Source organism: Mustela erminea, chromosome 5 (genome assembly GCF_009829155.1).
Source record: "Mustela erminea isolate mMusErm1 chromosome 5, mMusErm1.Pri, whole genome shotgun sequence".
In the NCBI taxonomy this organism is placed as follows: Eukaryota; Metazoa; Chordata; class Mammalia; order Carnivora; family Mustelidae; genus Mustela; species Mustela erminea.
In genome coordinates this window covers 144,699,240-144,725,053 of record NC_045618.1, presented here as the reverse complement: position 1 = coordinate 144,725,053, position 25,814 = coordinate 144,699,240, and the positions used below count along the sequence as shown (strand labels likewise).

The following is a 25,814-nucleotide window of genomic DNA, read 5'->3' as shown; positions in this document are numbered from 1 at the left end:
TTTTCAGCATAATCAGAAACTCCGTCATGGTGTGGATTTCCTTTTGGTTGCTGTTTTCAGTCGGTTTGGTCCGTAGGAGCACGAGGTCTGCACACAGCATTTGTACGTGCACCTCCTGCATCTCTTGACCTACAGGCTCCCTCCCCTACACCCCCGCACCCCCCACCCCTCCAGGCCCCCCATTTTCAGTTCTTCTGTTGAAGAAACCAGGCCCTTTGCCCCATCCTGCTTGTGCCGTTTTAACTTCTTTTTAGTGTTTTCTTAGCGAGACAAATAAGGCTGGTGGCAAGTCATTCCTCCCTGTTGATCTAGTATATTTTGTGGGAAATAGTTATTTGGGGGTTACCAATTGTTGTAAAAAATGAGATATTTCCTTTATTTGAAATGTTTTTGTTGTTGTGGGTGTGTGCACGCGTTTTTACTGTTAGGAGGTGTGTTTTTCCTCAGTGGCTGACTTGGCTTGAGATCCTGAGTGTGGGCCGGGTGTGGGGTCAGCCGTGCCCGAGGTCGGTGGTTAACGTTCCAGGTGGGGATGGGGGTGGCGGCGCTTACTGCCTCCCTTCCCCGTGGTCTTGTGACCGGCTGTCTCCCCAGCGTGGGCCTGGGGACCCGTCTTTCCTCCCCGAGCCCACAAGTCTGATTCACCTCCCCCATGGTTTCCCCCAGGGCATCATCATGAACACCAAGAACATTTAAAGAGTTGATTAATGTTTAGCTAAAACCCTTCCCTCCTCCTCATTACTTTCTGTTGGCTTGTTCAGCTTTTTCCTATCAGTTTCTTAGCACTCTGTATTAGGGAAATTAACCCCCTTTTTATATGTGTTTTTCTTTGTCTCTTGTCAGCATTGGTGGTATTTTGTTCTGAGTTTATGACCGTAGTTGAAATCCAAGTTGAAATCCAAGGTGCCGGCTCCGAGCTCTCAGGTGCGGTCCTCCTTTCGGGCGGATGTCCCCCCTTCCTGTGCGGGCTGTCGCTCCCTCCCCCGTCCTGTGCCTGGTGGTCCCCCCCTTCCTGTTCTGCATGTCTCCCCCCCCCCCCCCCCCACTTTCTGGCCTGGATGGTGGGTAGGGAGTCTCTGTCGCCAGCTTCCAGGAGCCGGAGAGACAGGGAAGATACTGCGTGGCCCGAGGTTGTGAAGCGGGACCTTTGGTTTTCGTTGTGTCCGGATGTGTGAGCAGTCACAGGAGCACGAGGCTCCCTCCCTCGCTGGGGTTGCCAGGTGCCCGGTAGGGCAGAGGTCCACATAGGCCCCAGGGGCAGGGAGAGGCCAGAGGCCCAGCCCGGGTGACTCAGGGCAAGACAGGGTGTGTGGAGGAGGCCTCAGCAGATGCTAGGCGGGCCGTCCTCGAGCTGACCAAAAGTTAGGTGTCCTCGTCCGCGTCTGTGCCTGAGGCTGTGCTCTCTGGTGCCTGCAGGTTCCCACTTGGTTCCTGTAACCCAGCTCGGGAAGGTCGGGGGTGGGGGGCGTCCTGCCAGGGGCAAGGCTGTGCTTTTGAAGGGTTGGCGGGGAGGCAGAGGCAGCGGTCACCGCGAGCAAGAAGGCCAAGCCGAGCTGAGTGCGGGTGTGTGTAGATCCTCAGTTCACTCAGAAGCGCCAGAGATGAGTGCGGGTGTGTGTAGATCCGCAGTTCACTCAGAAGCACCAGAGATTCTGGAAAAGTGTGGGTGTTTGGTGATCATATGTTGTAATAGAATTCATTTTTACCGAAGGACTGGTTTAAGGAGAAAGCAGTTTTGACAGACCTTCTAGCATGCAGATGCAGCCTGCACAAAGCTGCAGGTCTTTTTCTGAAGTTAAACATTTGCCAGCCTTCCAATAAAATTCTGTTGATTTACGGAAAGCGCCTGTCATTGGCCATCTCCTTAGTGTGTCCATCTCTAGCCACCCACTGGGAAGAGGACCAGCTAGCCAATGGCTAGATGAAGCCAGAGTAATGGTTTAAAAAGTCTTAGATAAATTCAGCTTCCTTACTCCCTGTTAATCAACCTATTTTCACGACAGTGAGTTAAGGAGAAAAGATTCAGGAGGACATGTACCTTTTTTCTCTCCTAAGTGTCTCGGTTATTTTCCTTTGTGGGTTTTTTTTTTTAATGCTGTCGTTTTTATATTACTGAAAAACTATCAATGACAGAGGGTTTATTTTCTTAAAAACGTACCTTACAAGTGTTTAGGTTCAGTTGGATAATAGGACGTACCATTTAATGTGGACAGTGGACAGATTTAATCGTTGACCTTGAATCGATGCATATTTCAAATGAGTGAAACTTTTTATCACATCTAAAATATTGCTGCTGCTCAAACAATTTTTAAAAGCCTCTTCTTAGGAGAAAGAAAACTAGATCCTTTTCCATGTTTAGAAGCATCCTAATAAGGCACTGTCTCCACCTTAGCCCTGGCAGCCCCCAGAGGTGGTTGAGGCTGGTGCAGGCGGCCTGGCCCTGAAGCTGTTAGGGGGCGAGGCCGGTGGGCCCGGTGGAGGAGGGGGTCTCGGGAGGGCAGCCTGCTCGGCTGCGTCCTGGGGTCAGAAACATCAGACACCTGCTGGCGCGGCTGCAAGGGCTGCCCTTTTGAATCTTCCTTTCCTGCTTGCTTTCCAGTCTGGCTGCTGGGGCTGCAGGCTAGCATCCCTTTGTAGCCTCGGGTGTTTGGCAGAGGACTGGGTTCTAGAAGATTCTTGTGATTTTTGTAGAAATGGTTTTATGCCTCGCGGAGATGTGTATTCCTCATGCAGAAGTATAGAGCTCGTCACAAAATAAAATGAAAGCCGGAATGGATTTTAGGTGATGGGGGCATCACCCATAAGACCCTTCTTCCCCTGCTTTCCCACCACAGTGTTCCTAGTGTACTGACCATCCAGTGCAGAGAGAGTGTGAAACTGGACTCAGGTCCCTAAATACTTAGCTCTGGGCAGTTATTATGAACATTGATGAAGCTGGGTTTTGTATGGAAGTGGTTTTTTGGTGTTTTTTTTTTTTTTGTTTTTTTTTACTTTTTTAAAGATTTTATTTATTTGACAGAGAACACAAGCAGGGGGAGCTACAGGCAGAGGGAGAGGGAGGAGCAGGCTCCCAGCGAGCAAGGAGCCTGACATGGGGCTGGATCCCGGGACCCTGAGATCACGACCAGAGCCGAAGGCAGACGCTTCACTGACTGAGCCACCCAGGCGCTCTGTGTGGAAGGTTTAAATAGGATTCTGCTGGTCTCAGGATGTGTGCTAGAGTAGTGTTTTGTATCTCTGGCATAAATTTGTTTTTCTAGTATTTTACAGTTGAGTGAGTTAAATAACAGTCCTTTTATTCGAGAATCCGTGCACTTGTGTTCAGATCAAAGGTGCTCCGTGTGTGAAGGTCCTGAGCAAGCAGGACCGTGAAGGGCTGAGACCACACCAAAGAGGGCGGTCGGCGATGTCAGGGGCCCCTACTCTGTGTCCTGAGGGCCCGGCAGGGAGGAGCCCCGCGCCCGGTGCTGCTGGAAGGGGAGATGAAGATGGTGGAGAGCACTGGGGTGCCGGTTTCCGGCTCAGGCGACCAGGCAGGGAAGGCTGCAGGGGAGCGCCAGGGGTGTGGGATGAGGGAGCAGGTGCTGTGTGCCCCAGAGAGGAGCCCGGGCTGCGGCGGGGGAGCCGGGAGTCTTCTGTGCTGAGCAGGTGATCACGCGCGGTCAGGGCGGCCCTGTGTATCGACGGAGTGAGCCCTGTGCCTCCTCGGTGTTTGTGTCCACGGTCTCACGTAACCTCCCAGTAACCCTCAGCCCCGCTTGCCCCGGATTTACCGCAGGGGAGTCTGGAGCTCAGGTGCGGTAGCTCGTGGTACCAGTGGGGTGGCCGCGTCCAGCTCGGGTCTGCTGTCAGCCGGTGTGTCCGCTGCTTCTCTCCGTCATTTCTTCCAATATTCCTAGTACCTTCTGAATAACCGAATGAATCGCGGACCCTTGCGGGCTCCGTGCGGCCCCTCCCCCACAGCGTGGAGCCCCTTCTTCCAGGAGTAAGCACCTTTGTGACCCATATCATAGATTAGTTATGCCTCCTTTTCATGTTTATTATTTTTTAAGTGTATGATGAAGTGATCTTAATGTCACAGAATTGTACAGTTACCTCTGTCTAGTTCTAGGACATTTTCGCCACCCCAAAAAGAAACCCTGTGCCCATTAGTGGTTACCCTCTCCCCTCCCCCCTCCTCTGGCCTCCTGCTCTGTCTCTGTGGATTTGCCTGTTCTGGACATTTCCTATAAAAGGACGGATCCGATATGACTGGCTCCTTCCCTTACAGTGTTTGTAAGCCTCATCCGTGTGGTGGGAGCACATTTTCCTTTTATGACTGAAGAATGCGCCGTCATGTGGATAGACAACATTTTGTGCATCCGTGCGTCAGGTGATGGACCGCGGGTCGTGGCTTGTCTTTGGCTACTCTGGTGATGCCGTGAATATTTGTGTACAGGGTCTTCATGGACATAGTGGAATTGCTGAGTTTTGGGGGACTCCATGTCTAGCATTTTGAGGAGTGACTGGACTGTTTTCCAAAGTGCCTCCCTCATTGTCCAGCGCTGCTCGCAGTGTGTGAGGGCTCCCGGTTCCCCGTCACCTCGCCAGCGCTTCTTACGATTGGTCTTTTTTCATTCTAACCATCCTGGCGCGTGTGAAGTGGCAGCGCACTGTGGTTTCGATGTGCAATTCCCTGATGCTGAGCGCCCTCTCTCCTGTCTGTCGGCCACCGTGTGTCTTCTTCAGAGAAATGTCTGCTCACATCCTTTGGCCATTTTTAAATTAGATGATTAAAAAAATAAAATAAAATAAATGGATGATTTGTCGTGACCTGAGCCGAAGTCAATCGAACGGTTAACTGACTGAGCTACCCAGGCGCCCTGTTTTGCCTTATTAGTGAGTTCTACATGGAGGGGCTAGATGGCTCAGTTAAGCGTCTGCCTTCAGCTCAAGTCATGATCTCGGGGTCCTGGGATCACTGGGCTCCCCACTTGGCGGTACGTCTGTTTGTCCCTCTTCTTGCGTTGCCCCTCCGTCTCCTTGTGGTTACACGTGTGTGTGCGCGCTCTCAAATAAATCTTAATAAAAAGCAGATATTAGTGATTTATGTTTTGGTATATTTTGGATATATCAGTATTTTGGTATATTTTGGATACAAGTTCCTTATCAGGTATATGAATTTGTGTCTAATTGCAGATTTGCACGTATTTTCTCCATTTTGTAGTTTGTCATTTCTTTTTCATTGGTGCATTGGAAGTCCAAATATTTTTAGTTTTGATGAAGTCCAGTTTATTTTTAAAAATTATTCGTGCTTATGTTTTTGATTTCGTATTTAAAAAACTGTTGCCTAATCCACGGTCACAAAGATTTTTACCTACTCTTTCTTCTAAGAGTTTTATAGTTTTAGCTCTTACTTTTAGGTCTTTGATTTTTTTTTTTAAGTATTTTATTTATTTCACTGAGAGCACAAGCAGGAGGACCAGCAGGCAGAGGGAGAAGCAGGCTCCTCACTGCGCAGGGAGCTGGATGCAGGACTCGATCCCAGGACCCTGGGATCATGACCTGAGCTGAAGGCAGATGCTCAATTGACTGAGCCACCCAGGTGCCCCAGGTCTTTGATCGTTTCTGAGTTACTTTTTGTATTTGGTGTGAGGTAGGGGCTCCTATTTATTCTTTTGGGTATGGGTGGTCGGTTGTCTTAACACTGACAGGCCTGCCTTCCTTGTTGCGCTCTCCTGGAGCTGTCTGTTTCTGAACTTCAGACAGTGGAATCACGCGTCATACTGTGCCCTTGGGATTAATCAGTGTTGTACGTGGCGGCGGTTCGTTCTTCTGATGAGTGGTGTGCCGCTGCACAAACGCTGCACATCGTGCGTGCGCTCTCCTGTTAGTGTGCGTTTGCGTGGTTACGGGTTTGTGACGACTTGACAAAAGCTGCCGAACACTCTCGTGTCTTTGGTAGACGTGGCTGGGGCGTCTGGGTGCACTTACGTTTTAGGATATACAAACACGAGTAGGGTGTTGAAGAATCCGTTTAGAGGAGCATGAAAGAATTGCTTTTGTTCCAGATTTTAAAGAATTTGGGCAATACACTTCCTGTAACCTAAACAGTCCTGGCTTCCACTGACTCTTGGTTCTGCAGAAGGTGAGTGATCACGAAAGCAGAAGCAGCTGTGATTGTCCTGTGCGGAGCGCAGCCCACGCCGCTCCATATTTGCAGCAGGAGCACCCGCAGAAACTGCCATTGTGCTCGGCCGACCGAATGAGCAACAAGAAAAACAAGGGCAGTTAGTTTTTCCTCTCATTCTAAAATTGGAAGTTTTTAATGTAAAGGAAATATAAATAATTTATATATTGTGAGAAATAAAGAAAAAAGAATTAAAATACCAGCCACTTACATGAACGTGAACTTTGTGTTCTCTTAGTTTACTTATCTGTCAAAAGCAGGTGGTAATCTCTGTCCTGCAGGGTTTAGAGATTGTTTTGTGACATCCCTGACCGGTATAAAGACCTTTGGAAGGCGGTAGCTGCTGTTAGCAATGGGGTGGATTTACTGTTTTATCAGACGTTGGGGGTGGAAGCCAGAAGACAGATACAGATGTCAGTATTCGGCCAGGTCCTGCCTTCTCACGCCTCTTAAACAGGACCGCGGCATAAACTGAGCGGTTGTAACAGAAGGTTGGTGGATATTATTTGGTTGTTGAAAGTTCCCCCAAATTACTGATTACTGAAATTCAGTCACCTTTTATTCATGTGTTGATTTGCCGATGGAGGCTTTGCAGACTTCCCACCTTCTGATTTTACTTTCTCCTGCTCCCTTCTCCGGTGCAGGCCGACCGGACAGTCGGAGCCGGGGAGCGGGTTCGGACTCACTCTGCCCCAGGGCTCCAGCCTTGGGCACAGAGGCATTGTGACACGCAGCATCCTGGGAGGAAGCGAGGCAGACAGTCCCCGGCCTTGCTGTCATCCTGCTGTGCTTCCTGCCCCACTGGTCACACTGCCCAGTGTACAGGAGGCATGTCGTGTCTGTTCAGGACGGCTCTGGCTTCGTGCTGGGCAGGGCGAGGAGGCCATCCTTGACTTGCCTGTCCTGCCACCGGAGACGGTTTCTCACGGTCCTCCCGAGGGTGGGCTAAGCACTCCCAGGGTGGCCTGGTCTTCGTGCTGGGTATGCGGGCTCTTCCCCAGCTGACCTGGGGGCGCCCTTTGTACCCAGAGGACGCCGGGCACTGTGTGCTGGTGGCCTGCGTTTTGTCTTTAACTACATAGAATGTTTATTAAAGGTAAGCTGTGTCCCTTACTGGGATTCCTGGTTATCTAGTTAACACAGTAAGACTTGGAATTACAAAACCACTCGAGGGCGGGCGTGATACTGTATTGCTGGACGAGAAGGCCGCACTCTGATTGCTAGTCTCTGACATCCCTCCGTGTGGTACGAATCTGTGTTGTGGAATCTGTGTGCGATCCAAAGAAAGAAAAAAGTGTGTGTGTGTGTGTGTGTGTGTGTGTGTGTGTGTGTGTAATCCCAGAAGTTGAGTCCATAAAGCAATATGTGTTCATAAATAATTTTATCAAAATAAAACCTTTTTACTCACAATTCAGGGGAGAAGGATCAGGAAAAGCTAAAGAAAAGCCAGTGAGTAATATTACTTTCTACCCAAAAAACCCAAAACAAAATACCAAGAGCTGGTGTGGCCCTTGTGTTCGGAGCCTGGTGCAGGCCCAGCCCAGCAAACACCACCGAGGTCCAGGCAGCGCCACAGAAACACCACACGGAAGGGGCTGTGTTCCGTGGGTCGCTTCCTGAAGCTCGGACGTGGGTTGGGAAGCCTGGAGTTGGGGCTCAGTGGTGGCATCTGCGCTGGAGGAGATGAACTTTTTGCTTATCAGACGGTGGCGTCTGTCACAGAGCCTTCCCGTCCTGGCCCCCGCTTGCTTAGGTCAGTTGGTCAGAGGGACGTGAGCTTGGTTTTGGAACGGATCGCCTTTAACCTCTGTTCAGGATGCATGGGTTTCGTTCTCGTGTTCACAAAAACATTTGGTGGAAAGGACTTCAGGCCTCTAATGAGCGCTTTGTTCAGCAGCAGAGCTCTTCAGAGGGATCTGCTCTCCCTGTGTTCACGACCCCTTCTCCCATCCTCAGACTCCCTCGACTTGTGTCCCTCACTGTTCCCCGAAAGCCGCTTCTGCGTCGGGGCCGCCGTGGTCTCTCCGTGGCGAACACCGGTGGCTGATGGTCAGCCCCGCTGCCTTCGTGCGGAGGGCCCGGTTCCCATGCATCGAGCTGGCTGCTCCTCCAGGCTCCGGCTGGTTCCTTCTCTTCCCTCAGCCTTCCGATAGCCAGAGGGCCAGCCCCGGGCCCTCCTCTGTCTCTGCTAACCCCTGGGGATCTCACCCGTGCCGGTGACTCTGACGCCAGCTGGATCCCGAGGACCCACATTCACGGGAGCTCAGGCTCCAGGATCCGCTGCCTCCCCCACGGCTCCGTCCTCCGGGGCAGGTAGGCTCGCACCTGGGTGATTCCCACACCGCGAGTCGGTCCTACAGGAAACCCTGTGCGCTCTCCTTCAGATACACTCAGACCCTGACCCCACCGCTTGGCCGGCTTCCGTCCAGACCGCCGGCCCTAGAGAAGCAGCTCGCCTCCCCTACCCCGCAGCATTCCCGGCTTCCTGCCTTTTTGCTTTTATCTGAAGATTGAGTATCTTCTGTAGAGCGGACTGGCTCCTCCCGTGGATGCGGAAGGTGGGGTTGGCTCGGAGCTGCCCACACTGCCTGGCAAACAGCGGCTGTTGAATGATTCTGACAGATTTTAGGACCTGTAAATAAAACCTTTTGAGTATTATTGGTGAGATAGTTGTCCCTCCATCAGGGACTATAAGCATTTTTGTGCAATATTGTAGTTTACAAAATGCTTTTAAGATTTTATTTGTATATTTGAGAGAGAGACGGAGATAATGACCGAGACAGTGAGAGCATGAGCAGGGGGAGAGGGGGAAGCAGGCTCTCCACCGAGCAGGGAGCCTGATGTGGGGCTCGATCCCAGGTCCCCGGGATCATGACCTGAGTCTCAAAGGCAGAGGCTTAACCCACTGGGAGCCCCCCAGGCTCCTCAAGGTGCTGTCATGTATTGTCTCTTGTAATCATTTACTCAGTCAACACAGACGTCAGTGACATAATGTCCTTGGGTACAGAATCCCGGGGTCCTCGGGGCCAGCCGCAGAGGGTAGCCGGCGTGTGGGCCGCAGGCAGGCGCTCCTGGCAGACTCGGGGCCTGTCGCTCGTGGCCGCGCTGATGCCGCAGGTGGTATCAGTAGCAGGTGCGGCAGACATGCCCTCCATTCCTGGGTGACCCTTCCACCTGCAGAGACCATGGCCGGTACCTGGAGCCCAGACAAACAAAACAGTGAGAAAACCAGGACTCTTCTGTGAAACCTCCGGTTACTGCAGGAAGTCGTGTGGGTCTCCCCCACGCAGCAGGGTAGCAGCACCCCTGACCCGCCATCGGAAGTCAGTCCTCCTGTGCACCGCCGACTGCAGTGCCGAAGGTCTGCGGAGCCTTTGAACGAGGGTGTGAGCCGCTCAGTCCCACCAGGCAGCAGTCTGTTGAGTGCCTGAGGCCTGATGGTCCCTTTGGTTGTCCCTTCATATCTTAGGTTTATAAAGAAATTCTTGCGGCGCCTGGGTGGCTTAGTGGTTTAAGCCTCTGCCTTCGGCTCAAATCATGATCTCAGGGTCCTGGGATCGAGCCGCACTTCAGGCTCTCTCCTGAGCAGGGAGCCTGCTTCCTCCTCTCTCTCTTTGCCTGCCTCTCTGCCTACTTGTGATCTCTGTCAAATAAATAAAATCTTTTAAAAAGGAAAGAAACTCTTAAATGGAGTGTCACTGAAGAAAAGTAGCCATGCAGGTCAGATCGAAGTGGGAGGGTCACTAAGTGATCAGAGTCACCCCCACTAGTCCTGCAAGTCCCCAAGGTGGGCGGGCCCACTGCAGACATGCGGCAGATGTCAGGGATCAGAGAAGAGGGAGGCTGTTGGGTGGGTTGGTCTCAGCAGGTGAGATTCTCCTGTCTCCCCAGTAGACAGGTCTGGGAGCCACCGCCCGCGGCACGCTGACGTGGAAGGTGTGCACGTGGGCTTCCCTCTTGGTGGCAACTGCTGAGTGCCACCTGGGTGTTGTCCGCGGTGACTCTGCCCGGTAAAACATGTTGGTGACAGGTGCATCTTGCTGGTGGGTAGCTCAGCCGGGTTCCCGGGTGATTCTGGTGGCGGAGCTGGTTTACTTACTGTCTGATGTGACTTCTGAGTAACACTCCTGCCGTCGAGGAGAGAGCCCGCCACCCAGTAGCCGGTGCTGCTCTTCGGGAAACTGTGTGCTCCGTGCTGGGGCGGGCGTGCGGGTGGCGTGCAGCTCTCCCGGCCCTCATCTGGGTGAGCGCCCTTCTTAGCTGGGGAGGAGGCAACCCCGGGGGAGCCCAGGCAGCCTGCGGGGTGGGCGCGGGGCCCAGCGCCGTTGGGGTGTGACGCCCGGCCCCGGGGTCCTGTGCCTGCCCCTTGGTGAGGAAGTGGTGCTCTTGGGGGAGGTTCCCCCCGCCATCTGACAGCCAGCACGTGTCCTGTAGATTCTCCTGTGTCTTCAGTGGAGAGCGAGCACGCGCGGCCTGCTGCCATGCACCGCGGGAGAAGTGGCCTGCAGCCGGCTTTCTCACCGGGAAAGCCCTGGAGCGTCGTGCCGCCTTCTCTTGGCGCCTTTGGTGCATTCATGTGACTTGTGTATGTGCCTCGGTTGGCTGTGTTTCATTTCGTTGCGTTGCACACTCGGATTTTTTTGAAGTTAGACATTTATCTGTGTTCACCTCGACGGGAGGTTGGCTTTACGAGACAGACAGACGTGGTGAAGATCTCTTCTCGCACCGCGGGGGCTCTTCGCTGTGACAGAGGAATTCCAGAGGACGGTGTCCTACACTTGGCGGTGAGGCTCCCCGTCTTGGAGGCGTGGCCTCCTTTGCAGGCCCCCAGCGGGCCGTGAAAGAGACAGACCCCCTAAGTGATGTGTGGCAATGACACGGTGTGGCTTCGCTCTAGTCATTCACAGAGCGACACAGACCCAGTGAGGCAAACAGCCAATTGAGAAAAGCAATCAGGCAGCGACCGAGTGGCCACAAAGAGGAAGGCAGGCATGGCTGAGCCCCGGGTGTGTCCTGAACCCAGGTCTGAGCAAGGTTAGCCGAGGTGGGCGCGCTGTCCGCGGGTGGCGGCAGGCGGTGGGAGGGAGACCTTTCCGGGTTCTCGTTGACTCAGTGCAGCCTCCCCTCAGCCTCGCTCCTCTGGTTTTCTCTGCCCCCGTCTGTGCCTGCCTTGCCTTCTGGGTCAGAGTGCTGTGAAAGGGCTTCCCTTTCGGTTCTCTGAAACCCTTAATTGCGTTAAAAAGTCATGTCTGTTCACTTTACCACAGTAGGGTTCCTGATTACCAGCCTGTGTGGGAGGGCCCAGGTTTAGAGAGCTTTATCTGGGACTTAACAGGGCTTCTCAAGATTCAGAACCCGCGGTTTGTAACAAGACGGCTTTGTGACCCACTCCCCGTGAAAGAAAGTGTCTGGTCCTCTCACGAAGTTAGTATTAAAGCAAATCCCATTTGATACAAGTTAAGCACGTTTTTCGAAAACTTCATGATAGGGATGTATCTTCTGTAGGTTGAACCCTGGTCTGGCGGTGAGAATAAATTGAAGCAGTTTGGGAACTGGAACTGGAAGCTGGTCCTTGTAGGGAAGTGTCTGCTTTTTCTGCCACCCGCTAGCTGACCACCGGCCCTTTCTCAGTCCTGCCCTGCTCTCTAGTTCTCAGCGTGTGCTCATCACAGTCAGAGTCAGGCGCTGCCCCTGGTGGTCTTCTGCTGTGGCCACACCCGTGGTCCTGGGCTGCTGGCCTGGCTGCTTCTCTCCTAGGAGAAACCAGGTCCCTAGAGCACTGGCATGTCTTGGCCTGTCGCCTCGGGGCTTCCAGAACCCTCTGGGCTCTTCCCCTGCACCCAGCCAGCTGTGGGGCTGCTGCTCTGTCCTGTGGTCTCTGGATGGGACCAGAGCAGCAGCTGGTAGCTGCCAGGGAGGACTTCTAGGAGTGGAGCACCACACCAAAGAGTGGAGCTGACAGTCGGTCCCTTGGCCTTTGGGGCTCCTGTTTCTTAAGTAGTAAATGTATTATTTGGACTGAATTATTTATAAGACCATTTCCACTTCCAAGTACATGACCAGTGAGTGGCTGTGGCTGGAACAGCAGAGAGAGTGGGTGACGAGGGCGCAGGGCCAGTCGAGTCCAGTGGGAGGCCAGGGTGCGTGCTGGGAAGGGACAGAGTGGGACTTCGCGTGTGCCTTCCCGTGGCCTGGTGCCCTGTGACATAGTCCTCTTTCCTCCAGCTGTCCCTCCCTGGACACTCCTTCCAGCCACTCTGATCTTACTTCCTCCCTGGACAGACACATCAACAAGGGGGGAGGGGGCCTCAGCTTCTCGCTTCACAGTGATTTTCTGTCCGTTTCAGCCAAGGAGCCTCCCTCCGCCCCCAGCTCTTCCTGGCAAGTGTTTTCCTGTTTAAAGGGAACACTGGACCCCAGTTTTTCCTTGCAGTTGGGATCTCCTGTTGGCCAGTGGCTGCCCACAATTAATTCAGGGCTTAATTCGGGGCATCAAGAGAAGTTCTGCTGCGGACCGTCTTGGGTTGTGGAAGAATCAAGGTGGGGGAGGAAAATCTAATCAACATTCCGCTCTCCAAGGGCTCAAGCTTTGTTCAGTCTTTTAGTAGTCTCTTAATATCAGGTCATTAAATATTTTTACCTTAGGAACTCTGCCACCCCTCCTGTAAAGGAAGTAACCTTTCCTGATGGCGTATGGTGACGTCACTCAGTCAGCTGCGTTGTTGCGCCAGGGGCGTGGGGAGCAGGCGGTAACGGTGGCGGCAGCCCTGCCTTCCCGGGCCTTCCGGTACCCTGGGGAAGATGGCAGTGAGCAGGCACAGCTCTGAGGCCTACCTCGTGCGGACCGCCAGGCTCCTGACCTGGTCAGTTGGTCAGAGCTGCGGGTCCCCTCCTGCCTCAGGGATCCCGAGGGTGCACGGGAGCTGGCAGGGGTGAGAGGCTGTCCAGGGCTGAAGGGTCTGCTTGGGCAGACCCAGGGTTGACTGAGGGCCTGAGTGACAGCCCGGGTATGGCAGGATCGTGGGGAGCACGGGGGTGAAGCACGAGGCTGGAGTGGGCATTGGGGGAGGCAGGGGGCCCTGCGCACGCAGCCAGCTCTGGGAGCACGCGCGGTCTTGCCAGGAGCCGTGGGAAGCTGTGGAGGAGTCTGGAGCGGGGCAGCGATGTGGTCCCCCGGCCCCTGCGGCGATGGTGTCATGGCCTGTGGGACCGGAGCGGGTGGGGCTGGGGAGGGCGCACGCGGGGCACCGGCCAGCGAGCATTAGAGTCTGCATCAGAGGGACGGGAGAGGGAGGCCGTGTGACTGACCAGAGGCTCGGGCATGGTGGGGACTTGTTGGGACGGTCTGTGGGGTCCATGACGTGGGGCGGGCCCTGGACCCCCACACTGCCCCGCGGGGCGGGTGCCGGAGCCTGTCCGTTGGCAGGGCGTCCTCGTGCTGGCACGTTGGAGGTGCCTGGGGAGGACCTGCTGAGTTGGTGCCGTCAGTGTTTGGTCCTGGAATGGGAGGCGCGGTGCGTCACCTTCCCAGGGTTCGCACCCGTTTTCTCGTCGTCAGAAGCCACAAGTTCACGCTCTCCGTGAAACTCGCACATTCCGAGGGGTGCGGCTCATCTGTTGGAGTTACGTAAGATGTCTGTCTGCTAGGAGAACCTTAGTAAAATGAGACTCAAAACGCGTCCCAGATGGCTTTGCTTTGCACCCTGGATATGCTGAGGGTGTGTGACAAGCCGGGTCCCACCCAGTGGGTCTAGTTCATACAATTCACCTGTAACGTTCCGAGCTCCGAGAGCGTCGCGGGCGGCACCGGGGACGGAGCGGAGGCCCCTTCCTCTCCGCGAGCTCGTCTCCCGGTTCCTGCCGCTCTCCCCTGCCGGCCGACGGCTCCTCCGCCCCCGCGGCAGCTGGTGCTTCCGAAGTGAGGCTTTTCCGGAAGGATGGAGCGGCCGTGGGCCGGGACAAGATTGGTCTCTTCGCTATCTTGGGCTCCGCCGGGAAACCAGAGTGCTTGGACTCGGCGTCTCCGCCGTGGCTCCTCCCCCACCCAATCCTGCTCATCCTGGGTGTCGCTGTGAGTCGCTGGCGCCTGTCCACAGCGCAGACCACCGCCCTGCCAGAGCCTAGCCTCTTCCTCCTCGCGCCCCGGCCGGCAGCATTGCCACTGTCGTCGTGGGTCTCCAAGCCACGTGGCTTGTGGGGAGGCGGCACCCTCTGCTCTCTCTGCTTCCACTCCTGCCCCCAACAGCCTGTTTCCAGATAGAGAGAATCTTTAAAAAGATGTTTAAAAATGTTTTTGAAACATGTTCCAACTCAGAAAAAGTCGCAAATAACAAGCAGTACACAGAAGTGCCCTCAACTGTTTGAGAGTGAGATGCTCTTCAAAGCCCCGGAAGGGCCACCAGCCCACTGACATTCCGCTCCGTGGCACCGTGGCACCCGGGCGCACGCAGGCCACACATGGCTCCTCCTTGGCCTGGACGGTCCGTTCCCTGCCGTGTGAACAGTTCCTCGGTCTTGTCTTCACTTTCCTGACCTTAAAAGTTTTGGACATTGCAGGCCAGTTACTTTGTAGAATGTTCCTTCAGTTTAGGTTTTCCTCCTGTTTCCTCCTGATTCAATTCAGGTTCTGTAACTTGGGCAGAAAAATACAGAAGCCACAGTGCCTTTCCTCACTGTATCTTCTTGGGGGACAGCAGTTTCTTTTTGTCACATAACTGGTGATAGTGTTCCCTCTGATTTAGGTAGCAGTGTCTGCCAGATGTCCCCATGAAGTGGCTGCTTCCCTTTGTCATTGAGAACTGTTTCTTGGGGATGTGCTTTGAAAGTATATAAGTATCTCATTTCTCATCAGATTTTTATTAAGATTTAGGAGTTTCCGTATGGGCTCCTGATTTCTTATTTATGTAATCTCTGATTATCAGTATTTACTTTGACCATTATTCTTCGAGCATGTCTCTCCTTTTTGGCACAGACTGTTTGAGCGTGGGCTCTGGCGGGCCCAGGGAGCCCCGGTTCCCCTGCGGGAGGATGGTCCGGAGAACCCAAGACCAGCCCTTTGGTGTGCTTGTTGCTGCCCCCAGGCCCTGTCCGTGGGTAGAGCAAGGACTGTGGGGGATGGACGCAGCCATTTATGTCTGTGTTCGGATATCTCTGTCCGTTGAAAATCACGAGGTCACACCGATGCCTCCGATTCTAATCCAGTACTGTGGGATTTGTAACTTACTCGTTAACTCCCTTCTCTGACTGTGAGGAGCTGGACTCCCCTTCTCCTGATTCTGTTTCCTTGCTTGATCAGTGCTCCCGGATGTAGCAGATCTCCCCTCCCTGTTCACCCTGTTCCGTTTCCCTGCAGGGACCTCCTGACCCCAGCATCTCCCCTGTTGGGCTCTGACCCCTGCTCTCTGTTGGGCTCTGCCTCAAGGGCGCTAGTCAGAGACTAGCAGGAGGAGGCAGAGGGACAGAGGAGGCAGAAGGGACAGGGACTTCCTGCCTGCTCCCCTTCCCCTGAGTGATGCCCTTAGTAACCCTCCTTCCTCCTCCTGGCCAAAGCACCTGCTCGCAGTAGCCCCTGGTCGCAGTCGGGCGCTCTTCCACACTGGCAGAGACCCTCAGCGTCCGCTGGCCTTTCCTCCCTCCCAGCTCCCTGGCTCTCAGCCCACGGAATCCCAGCTCAGAGACCCCAGCAGCAGCAGCAGCAGCAGCAGCCCACCCTCCGCTCACCGGAGCCCTTTCTCTAGGTTTCAAAAATTCGAGCGTCTTCCGTTGCTTCCCCTGACCCTGTGGGTAGTAGAGCCGCTTCCTGTGTCTGCTGTCCCTGGGGGAAGTTCCTACTTTTTAGTTCCCTCGGTAGCAGTTTTATGTTAGATTTTAGGTGAGATTTTCTTATCTGTGTAACTGGTGTTTTTCTGTCTCTTAACTTGACCCAGTCCGCATGGCGGGGTCACCCTGTTTTTTGTATTGGTACTGATTGAGAGCCCATTTGAAATGTCACTCTTGCTGCTTTTCGTCTGTTAAGTCCTGTCCCATCAGTGTGATTTCGTGGCCCCTTAGACCTGTGTGGTTAGCAGGGTGGCCCACTGCTGAGGTGTGATTCTCTGGTCTGGTTTTCTAATGCAGTCGTGGTCATTTCTACGCGCCAGCACGTACCTTTACTCTCCCCTCAGAACCGTTGCATATCGTTTCAAGGGTTCATCTCCGTTTGCGTGGCTTTTCCCCTGTTTGGCTGACTGGCCCTGATGAACCCCTGTCCATCCGTTTCAGGGAATTTTGTGCAGATCTGTGTACAGGCAAACAACACAAGTGCTTCTATCCAAGAGTGGGAGAGGGGCGCCCGGGGGGCTCACTGGGTCATGACCCCTGAGGCCCGCATCTGGGCTCCTTGCTCGGTGGGAAGCCTGCTTCTCTCTCTGCTGCTCCCCCTGCTTGTGCGCTCTCTCTCTCTCTCTCTCTCTCTGACAAATACATTAATAAAATCTTTAAAAAAAAACCCTACTATATTCTTATTGTTACTCTAAGAATGAACATTTTCAGGCACACCAGATTTTTTACTATTTTAAAATAATTCTAGGATGAAATTCCAGGACTCTCCGAAGGACACTGCCATTTTCTGCAGCTCCTAATTTGCTCTCCAGACTACCTCCTGGGTCCCCACTCCTCATCCCAACACCGGACATGGGTGTCTCACCTGCCTTTGAAACTGGCAGTTTCCTGAGGCCCAGTGACGCCGGCTGTATGCCCTGTAATGCGGATTACCCACTCACCCCCCCATTTGCTCCCTAATCCTGTGTAACCAACCGCGCAAGTGCTTTACTCTGTCAGACATCGTACCTGTGAACCCCACACCTCCGTTATGCTCCCAGTTTTCATCTTCATTGTGTTATTTTTTACAGAAGCTACTTTTTTCAGAAAATTTAAAAAAATATTTTTTATATTTATTTGCCTGAGGGGGGGGGTGCATGGGCGCACAGGCGGGGGAGTGGAGGGCAGAGGGAGAAGCAGACCCCCCGCCGAGCAGGGACCCGGGTGCAGGACTCAGTTCCAGGACCCTGGGACCATGACCTGAGCGGAAGGCAGACGCTGAGCCAGCCGGGCGCCCCGAAAAGAGAATGGTTTAAAATGAAATGTACCTGTGTGGCACCTCGGTTAGTAGAGCGTCCGACTGTGGCTTGGGTTGTGATCTCGGTCCTGGGATCGAGCCCCACGTCCTTGGGCCCCGTGCTCAGCACTGAGTCTGCATCTCCCTCTGCCCCTCCCCCTTTCATGCTTGTACACACATGCTCTCTCCCAAATTTTTTTATTTTATTTTATTTATTTTATTTTATTATTTATTTATTTGACAGACAGAGATCACAAGTAGGCAGAGAGGCAGAGAGAGAGACAGGGGGAAGCAGGCTCCCTGCTGAGCAGAGAGCCCGATGCGGGGCTCGATCCCAGGACCCTGAGATCATGACCTGCTCGGAAGGCAGAGGCTTAACCCACTGAGCCACCCAGGTGCCCAAATCTTTTTTTAAAATAATGAGGCACAGTTGGTTAAGTGTCCAGTTCTTGGTTTCAACTCAGTTCATGACCTCAGGGTCATGGGATTGAGCCCGCCTCAAGCTCCACGGGGAGTGGGCTTTGGATTCTCTCTCCTTCTGCCTCTCCTCCTCGCCCAAATACATAAATCTTAAAAAAAAAAAAAAAGGAAAAAAGGTCTGACCTGTCTGTTCAGCAGACACACCATTTACAGTTGGTGTGTCAGCTTAGTGAACAAGTATGCACCCGTTCAAGTGATAGCTGAGTGCAGAGACGTGAAATGTCCGAGAAGATAGGAAACACTGACTCTGCCTGCGACCTGGATGGCATGGGCGCACGGACAAGTTCAGTTGACTTGTGGCACGATTCCGGCGGAACTTTCTTTGCCTTTGCTGACTGGTCTGTGCATTACAGCAGTGGCTACCACCTTTGGGGAGTCGTTGGGGTATCTGTGGAAGGGTCCAGAACGTTGCACTGTGCCCTGCCAGAGTGGATGTTTCCGCGGCGCGCTCGGCCGTGCTGGTGAGCGAGCAGTCCTTCCCGCAGTGCTCTCTTCCGGTGTGGAACAGAACAGGTCTGATGTGTGGGATGATCCTTCGTCACTGTGGAAGGAGCAGTGCCATGCGGTTCCCGAGACGGTACCAGCAGAGGTCCAGGTTTTCGGTGGCTGTTTGCGGTACCTATTTCCATTAGGAGTTGTGGGGATGATTATTTTGGGGGACATTTGAAAGAAATATAAGAAATATATATAAAATAAATATAAAAAATAAGAAAAATTTGAAAGAAATACAAGAAAGAGCCATAGACTCAAGTTGTAGCTCAAGGTTTTTTTTAGCCTGGGCTTTTTTTTTTTTTTTTTTTTTTTTGATTTTGTTGATTTAAATCAGGCCCTCTGTGTTCTCTTCCCTAATGTCTGTGCCAACGGGGATCTGCACCAATAGTGGTCACAGTTTACGCTCCATGGGCCCCGAGAACCTTCTGGCGCTCTGGCTGCTCTTACCGTGGTCAGTGACCCAGGGTGATCAAACCTTAGTGCTGTTTATTAAACATCTAGTTAAAGAGAAAAATGGTAGAATTAGGTTAATAATACGGAGCTCAGTTAGAAGCCCAGAAAAAGTCAGATTGCAGGTTTCGTTTCGGCTGGTTTTGGAGATAACGGTAGACGCAGGTGTATTTGCCAGAAATAATACAGAAAGAGCCCTTGTGCACTGTGCCTGGTCCCCCCCGTGGAAATGTTTCACAAAACCAGTAGTGGGAATTTGAGAAAAGAAATGTGTAGAATACAGGTTAGCATCAAACAGGGACTTGGGCCTGGAGGTGAAGATCAGAACAGGTGTGAGAGATGCGACCGACTGAATGGGTGTCCGAGCAGGGGCAGGCCCGGTGGTGGTGGGGAGGGCACTGCCTCTGGAGTGAACGGCGCGACCTCTGTCCTGGGCGCTGCGCCTGTGCTGTTCCCGGAAGGAGATGACCCATGTGGTGTGCGGTGGTCCCCACGAGCTGGGGCAGCCTGACACTACGGAGACATCTCCTCTCACAGTTCCGGAGGCCAGAAGTCCAAAGTCAGGGTGTGAGCAGGGCTCTGCTCCCCCTGGAGGCCGCAGGGAAGATGCCCCTTCCCTTCCAGCTTCTGGTGGAGGCTGCGTTCCGTGGCTCGCAACTGATTGCGCCAATCCATGCCTCTGTCTTCTTGTGGCTTTTTCCCTCTGCGTCAGCGTGCCCTCTCTTTAGTGAGGACTCAGTCCTGTTGGATTTAGGGCCCATCTCATTCCTGTTGGTGACCCCACCTTAATGTGCAAACAGCCCATTTCCAAATAAGGCCACATTCCCAGGTTCTGGGTGGACACTCTGGATTGGGCGGAGCAGGGGTGAGGGAGACACGACACTGTTCAGCCAGTGCACTGTCCGCAGAAACCTGGCTCAGCCTCCTCCTCCCTGGCATGCGGAACACTTGGGTGCCGGGGAAGCCGCTTCGCCCCATTTCTTACCAAGGTCACTGTTCGAGGCTCCTCGCGATTAGCGAGGATGGTCACGATGTCCAGGAGCACTGCCTGCACTGGAAAGGTCGCTGCCATTCTTGGAGAATGTCTCTTGTCCCCAGAGTGGCCCCGTGGCCCCATGGAGCTGACAGATGGAGCGTGGCGCTCGCTTACCTGGAGGTTGGCTGGTTCCATGTGGTGTGGCGGGCTCTCGCTGCCGGCCGGCTGGGAGCGTGCCCACCAGTTGCTTGCCCCGCAAGGTCGGTCCCAGCTTTTCGTGGACAACAGAGCAGGAAGTGCATCCACATTGAGCATAAACACGGGCTTCCCGAAACTTGCCAGCTATTAAACATCTAAAAAATAAACGTTTTTCCTAAGAAAGCTGTATAATTTAGTAGAATGCCTCAGTCAGCTGAATTTTTATGTAGTCTCAACTCCTGAGAGTAAATTGTTGATTTCGCTTTTTTAAATTTGTAGCTAAACCATTTACACAACTGGTGAAGGAGATGCAGCTTCATCGAGAAGACTTCGAAATCATTAAAGTGATCGGAAGAGGGGCTTTCGGAGAGGTAAGATAAGCTTTACTGTGCTGGCTTTGCCTCATGGTCAAAGCAGGCCCCATCCAGCAGTTTTGGGATCCAGCGCGCTGACCGGGGCTGGGGGGCTCACTGCTGGGATTTGGGAGAGCACTTAATGCAACGAGGAAGAGCAGTGGAACCCCGTGACAGGTGAGTTGCCCCGAATCCTGCTGCTTTGAGACAAGTCTATTAAAAATCCATTTGTTAATTGAAAAATTTTCCACAGAGTGCAGGGAGGGCAGAACCACAGCCGTTCTCCTCTTGGGTGGCTCGCCTGCCGTGGGTGCTGGGGCCCCCTGTGCTGGGGAGGGGTCTGCCACAGGGCCCTGCCAGTCTCCGCTCTCCTCAGGAGTGCTGGCCTCGCTGCCCTGGGCTGGACAGCCAGTGCCCGGGGGCATGGCCTCTGCCCCGGGCACCCTCCTTGGCGTCGGGCCCCAGCTGGGCCCTGAGGCTCAGGTCCCTGCTGCAGACCAGGGTCAGGTGGTTTTACGGCCCATGCACCTCTTAAACACGGAAATGAACAGACCCCCGCTCAGACTTTGCCTTCAGCCCTCTTGGGCTGGGGAAGCTGGGGGTGGGGGGGTTGCGCAGTTCTGAGGAGAAAGCCAGCGGTGACACGCTGTCCCACTGCAGCAGACGTGCTCTGTCTGACCACGAGCCCTGCCGTGACTCCGCGGTGCCGTCAGCACGACGTGGGCTTTGTTGTGCCCGGCCTGCGTTTTCCGTTGGGCGCCGAGGACGAGAGCAAAGCCATGCATTCACTAGGTGGCCCCTGGGCTCGGATGCTTCTCCTCTGCCTGCTGAGCTGAAACAAGGCCAGTCCTCTGAGAACACATGTCGGTGTTTCTGGCGATTCTCCTGCAAGTGGCCGATGGTACCCCTCCCGTGTCTGCTTTGGTAGAACATACAGAAAGGCGGTACTCCTCCAGAAATGCTTCACAGAGTCCAGGGAGAAAGCCTGGCCTGCCCCAGCGAGTGTGGACAACTGGGTGTCGTGCCCTGGCTTCTCCCTTGGACACTGCTCTGGCCTCAGTTCGGACCCCAGCCTCAAGTCCTCACACCTTTCTCTGTGTCCCCCTGCCTGGGCCCGTCCCTCAGAGGTGTCTCACAGAGGTGGGGTTGGGCAGAGAGGCAGCAGTGCCACAGGGAAAGCGAGAGTTCTGCTCAGAAATAACACAGGGATGCCTGGGTGGCTCACTTGTCAGGGGTCTGACTTTGGCTCAGGTCACGATCCCAGGGTCTTGGGATCAGGTCACACTTTGGGTCCCTGCTCAGCGGGGAGCCTGCTTCTCCCTCTCCCACTACCCCTGCTTGTGTTCCCTTTCTCATGGTCTCTGTCAAATAAATACATAAAATCTTAAAAAAAAAAAAAAAAGGGTTTTAGAAGAAATAACACATCTCTGAGCTGGGTGGGTTATGTGATGATGTGAGGTCTGGTTGGGCGGCTGATCTGTGAGGAGAGGGAGAAGGCCTTCTGGAACCAAGCCTGGCTCGGGGCAGCGCATACTTTTGCTGATGGACTTCCTTGTACCAGGACCTGCGCCAGGCTCTGGGCGCAGATACGAGCAAGGCCCAGGCCCTCCCAGAGATCCGTGGTTACGGGCCTAGCGGAGGGATCTGGACGGTCCAGAAGATGCCTCAGGGCCGGAGAGGCAAGATGAAAGAATGGGAGGCAACAGCCTTGTGCCCGAGAAGGTTACGTTTAGTGCAAGTGCTCTCCGCTGCCAGAGGTTTAATGCAAAACTCAGCTTTCGGAGTTTCAGAGAATGTGGCCTGTATCACTTTTTAAGTTCCTCCTAAACTAAGAGAAACCCGTCCTTGTCTGGGCCTTTGCAGAAGTCCTCAGGTTCTCTGCCTTCCTTTGGCTCTGTGTCCAGGCTTTAGCAGCCTGTGAGGCCCTCCCCCACCCCTGTGCCCCACCACCCCTCCCCGGGCCCTTGGCCTGGGCTGTCCACACTGGCTCCCTCGTCCGGCTTCGCCAGCCACCCAGCCATTCTGCGACCCGTCTGGGCTCCCTGCACACGCTTGCTGGTCCTCCCTCCCCTGCCATGACCAGAAGTTTGGATTCTTTCTTTTTTTTAAGATTTTATGTATTTATTCGGCAGAGAGAGATCACAAGTAGGCAGAGGGGCAGGCAGAGAGAGAGAGGAGGAAGCAGGCTTCCCGCCAAGGAGAGAGCCCGATGGCGGGGCTCAATCCCAGGACCCTAGGACCATGACCTAAGCCGAAGGCAGAGGCTTTAACCCTCTGAGCCACCCAGGCGCCCCTAGAAGTTTGGATTCTTAACAGTCCTGCCATTACATGGCCCTCTGTGGTAACGAGGCATCATTGCCGTTGCCTGCCTGAGATATTCGTGTCATCACGTACCTGAAGTGTGTGCCCGATTTCAGTGACGGCACTGAGCAGATCCCAGAAATGAGGTCTCTGTCAGTGTTGGGATCATCTGTATGAAGAACACACACAGAGAAACATGGTTCTAACTGAATTATTTTTTCCTCATGACATGCCAGGGGAGAGTGAGTGTCTGTGGGGGTCTGCATTGGAGCCCAGGTATATAGACCCATAGCACTGAGGCCTTGGGACGTGCTGCTCCGGAGCCCCCTCCCAGAGAGAGCATGGACAGTCCAGAACTCTACACCCCTTGGCAGGAGTGTATGAAAATCACAGCTCAGAATTGCACGCACACACGACTCCCCCCCCCCCCCGCCAGAGTTGAGGGGAACACTTCTGGATGATTCTGTAAATAAGATTGGGAATATTTGGGGTATTGCCCTTTTTCTTAAGCATAGTAGCTTTGGAAACACTTTTGGGATCATGGGGATGGCTGGTCTGGGAAGTGCTTTCATCAGTGTGGGAGCACTGACCCCTTCTATACCCGGCCTGCGCACCACCCCATCAGGAAGATGACAGATCGAGGCCCATGGGCCCAGGATGGCTTGTGCTAGAGCCGGACTTGAGTCCTGCCTGCCTGACTCAAAGCCCCAGGCCCAACCACTCGGCCCTGCTGTCTCTTACTCCCGGAATGACTTTTTCAAAAAGAAACAAAGCTTTAGGGGCACCTGGGTGGCTCAGTGAGTTAAAGCCTCTGCCTTCGCGGCTCAGGTCATGGTCCCGGGGTCCTGGGATCGAGCCCCACATTGGGCTCTCTGCTCCGCGGGGAGCCTGCTCCCTCCTCTCTCTCTGCCTGCTTCTCTGCCTACTTGTGATCTCTCTCAAATAAATAAATAAAAAATCTTTTAAAAAAAAGAAGGAAAGCTTTAGCTTTGTTTAGAAACAGTTTCAAACTAACAGAACCGGTGCATGAATAAAATGGGTCAGAGCTCAGTCACCTCACCCCTTTCCCCAGGTGCCTTTTGTCACTTAACATTGTAGCTCATTGGCTTTATCCTGTCCGTGCTCCCCTCCCCGGCCCCCCATGCATCTGTGTGTGATTTTCCCTGAAGGACTGAGAAGGGGTTGCCTGTGTCCAGCAAGGTGCTTTCCCCTGGTGCTTCAGAGACCGTTTTCTCATTGGAGACAGTCTTTCAGAAAGTCACGGTTCATAAATGTGGATTTTCAGTCCGAGTACTCTTTGTCTGATCTACTGTCTCACACCAGGACCTTCCTGGCATTCTTTCTGGTCCCTCCAGACTGGGCCTGGGCTCGCAGCAGGCATCACTTGCCTGTCATGTCCCCGGATCATTTTTCAGGGTTTCGGTAAGTTACCTCTGTTAGTATTTCCTTCCGGAAGTGTCTGACTTTGGAGCTGTGTGTAGCATCATCATCACCTCGTTGACGCAATTAACACTGAGTTTTGGGCCAAGAAGCAGCTTCGGGTAAACTAAACGGGATTTTTACAAACTGTTTATTTGGGTATTTATCAGAGGCATCGGTGCGTTTCCTGGCCAGAGCCTGTGCCCCGATGACCTCTTCTACAGAAAAAGCTCTAGTAAGAGTTCAGAGTGTCCTGCATCTCCTCTTCAGCAGGATCTGGATTGTTCCTGAGGCTTGTAGTCTTGAGAATTTCATTACTTCCCTCAGAAGTTATCATCTCCACCGTTTTTCCCAGTTAGACCACTTCTGTAGTAAATACTATGCCGTGTTTTTTCCCCGGTTCACCCGTCTGGCAGCCACCAGATCGTTCCCTGCATCTGTGAGTCTGTTTCTGTTTTTGTTCTGTTTTTGAGACTGTACACATAAGGGAAGTCACATGGTACTTGTCTGACTGACTGACCGCACTTAACATAGTACTCCCGGCCCCATCCGTGTTGTCGCAAATGCAGGATTTCATATTTTTTCTGCCTGAGTGATACTCCGGTGTGTGTGTGCCGTCCCTTCTCCATCCGTCTGTCCATCTGTCGTCGGACACTTCAGTTGTTTCCAGATCTTGGCTGTTGAAACCAATGCTACAGTAGCCGTAGGAGTGCTTCTGTCTCTCAGAAAAGTGTTTTTGTTTCCTCTGGACAAATACCCGGAAGTGGAACCCCTGGATCGAATGGTAGTTCTTTTTTAATTTTTTTGTTTTGAGGAACCTCCAGACTGTTTTCCAGAGTGGCTACGGCAGTTTGTGTTCCCACGAACGGTGCTCGAGGCTTCGCGTTTCTCCACATCTTCACTGGCACTTATTTTTTCTTGTCTTTTTGGTAGTAGTGTTCTGACAGGTGTGAGGTGGTGTCTCATTGTAGTTCCGATTGGTGCTTCCCTGATGATGAGTGACACAGGGCGTCTTGTTGTGTGTCTGTTGGCCATCTGGATGTCTTCCTTGGAGAATTCCCTCAAGTTTTCTGCCTGTTCTTTAAATTGGATTGTTTCATTTTTTTCTATCAAGTTGTGTATGTTTGTTACGTATTTTAGGTATTGACCCCTTACGGGATGTATCATTTGGAGATCCCTTCTCCCATTCAGTAGGCTGCCTTTTTGCTTTGTTGATGGCTTCCTTCATGGGGCAGAAGCTTTATGGTTTGATGTAGTCTTAATAGTTGATATTTGCTTTTCCCTTGCGTCAGGGGAGAGATCCAGAAAAATACTGCGAAGACTGATGTCTGAGAGATTATCGGCGATGTTTTCTTTTAGGATTTTTATGGTTTCAGGTGCTGTATTTTAAATTTTTAATCCATTTTGAGTTTATTTTTGTGTTTGTGTGCAGTGTAAGGAAATGGTTGGTTTCATGCTCTTACGTGCAGCCGTCCAGTTTTCCCAGTGGGTTTGTTGGCGAGACGGTCTTGTCCAGGTTGCTTGTTATCGCCTTCTTGTCGAAGCCTGACCGCACACCACCAGTTCATCTCTGGACTCTGCTTTGCTCCGTTTGTCTGTGTGTCTGTCTCTGGGCCAGGACGCGCGGTGTTTTGGCCGCTACAGCTCCACAGGATAGTGTGAGAGTGCGGCATGTGATGCCTCTAGCTCTGTTCTTTCTCAAGGTGGCTTTGGCTCTCAGGGGTCTTTGGGATTCCATACAAATTTTAGGACTGTTTATTCTTTTTTTTTTTTTTTAAGGCAATAAATTTTTATTTAAGGAGTTAGGACTGTTTATTCTGATCATGTGAAAATGCCATTGATATTTTGATAGGGTTTACATGGTAGTAGTATTTTTTTTTC

The 25,814-nt window shown here is 53.1% G+C and overlaps 1 protein-coding gene across 4 annotated transcripts in view; it reads left to right on the top strand.

The window, feature by feature from the left end:
• CDC42BPB (CDC42 binding protein kinase beta) overlaps positions 1–25,814 on the top strand; it is a 96,940-nt gene that overhangs the window by 16,828 nt on the left and 54,298 nt on the right. For 3 of the 4 annotated variants that reach the window (XM_032345369.1, XM_032345370.1, XM_032345368.1), the window contains exon 2: positions 20,140–20,231. In XM_032345369.1, coding sequence (XP_032201260.1) covers positions 20,140–20,231 — 92 coding nt within the window. Of the gene's footprint in view, positions 1–7,237; positions 7,266–20,139; positions 20,232–25,814 lie in introns of those variants that run through there. The other variant, XM_032345371.1, reaches the window with a different exon arrangement.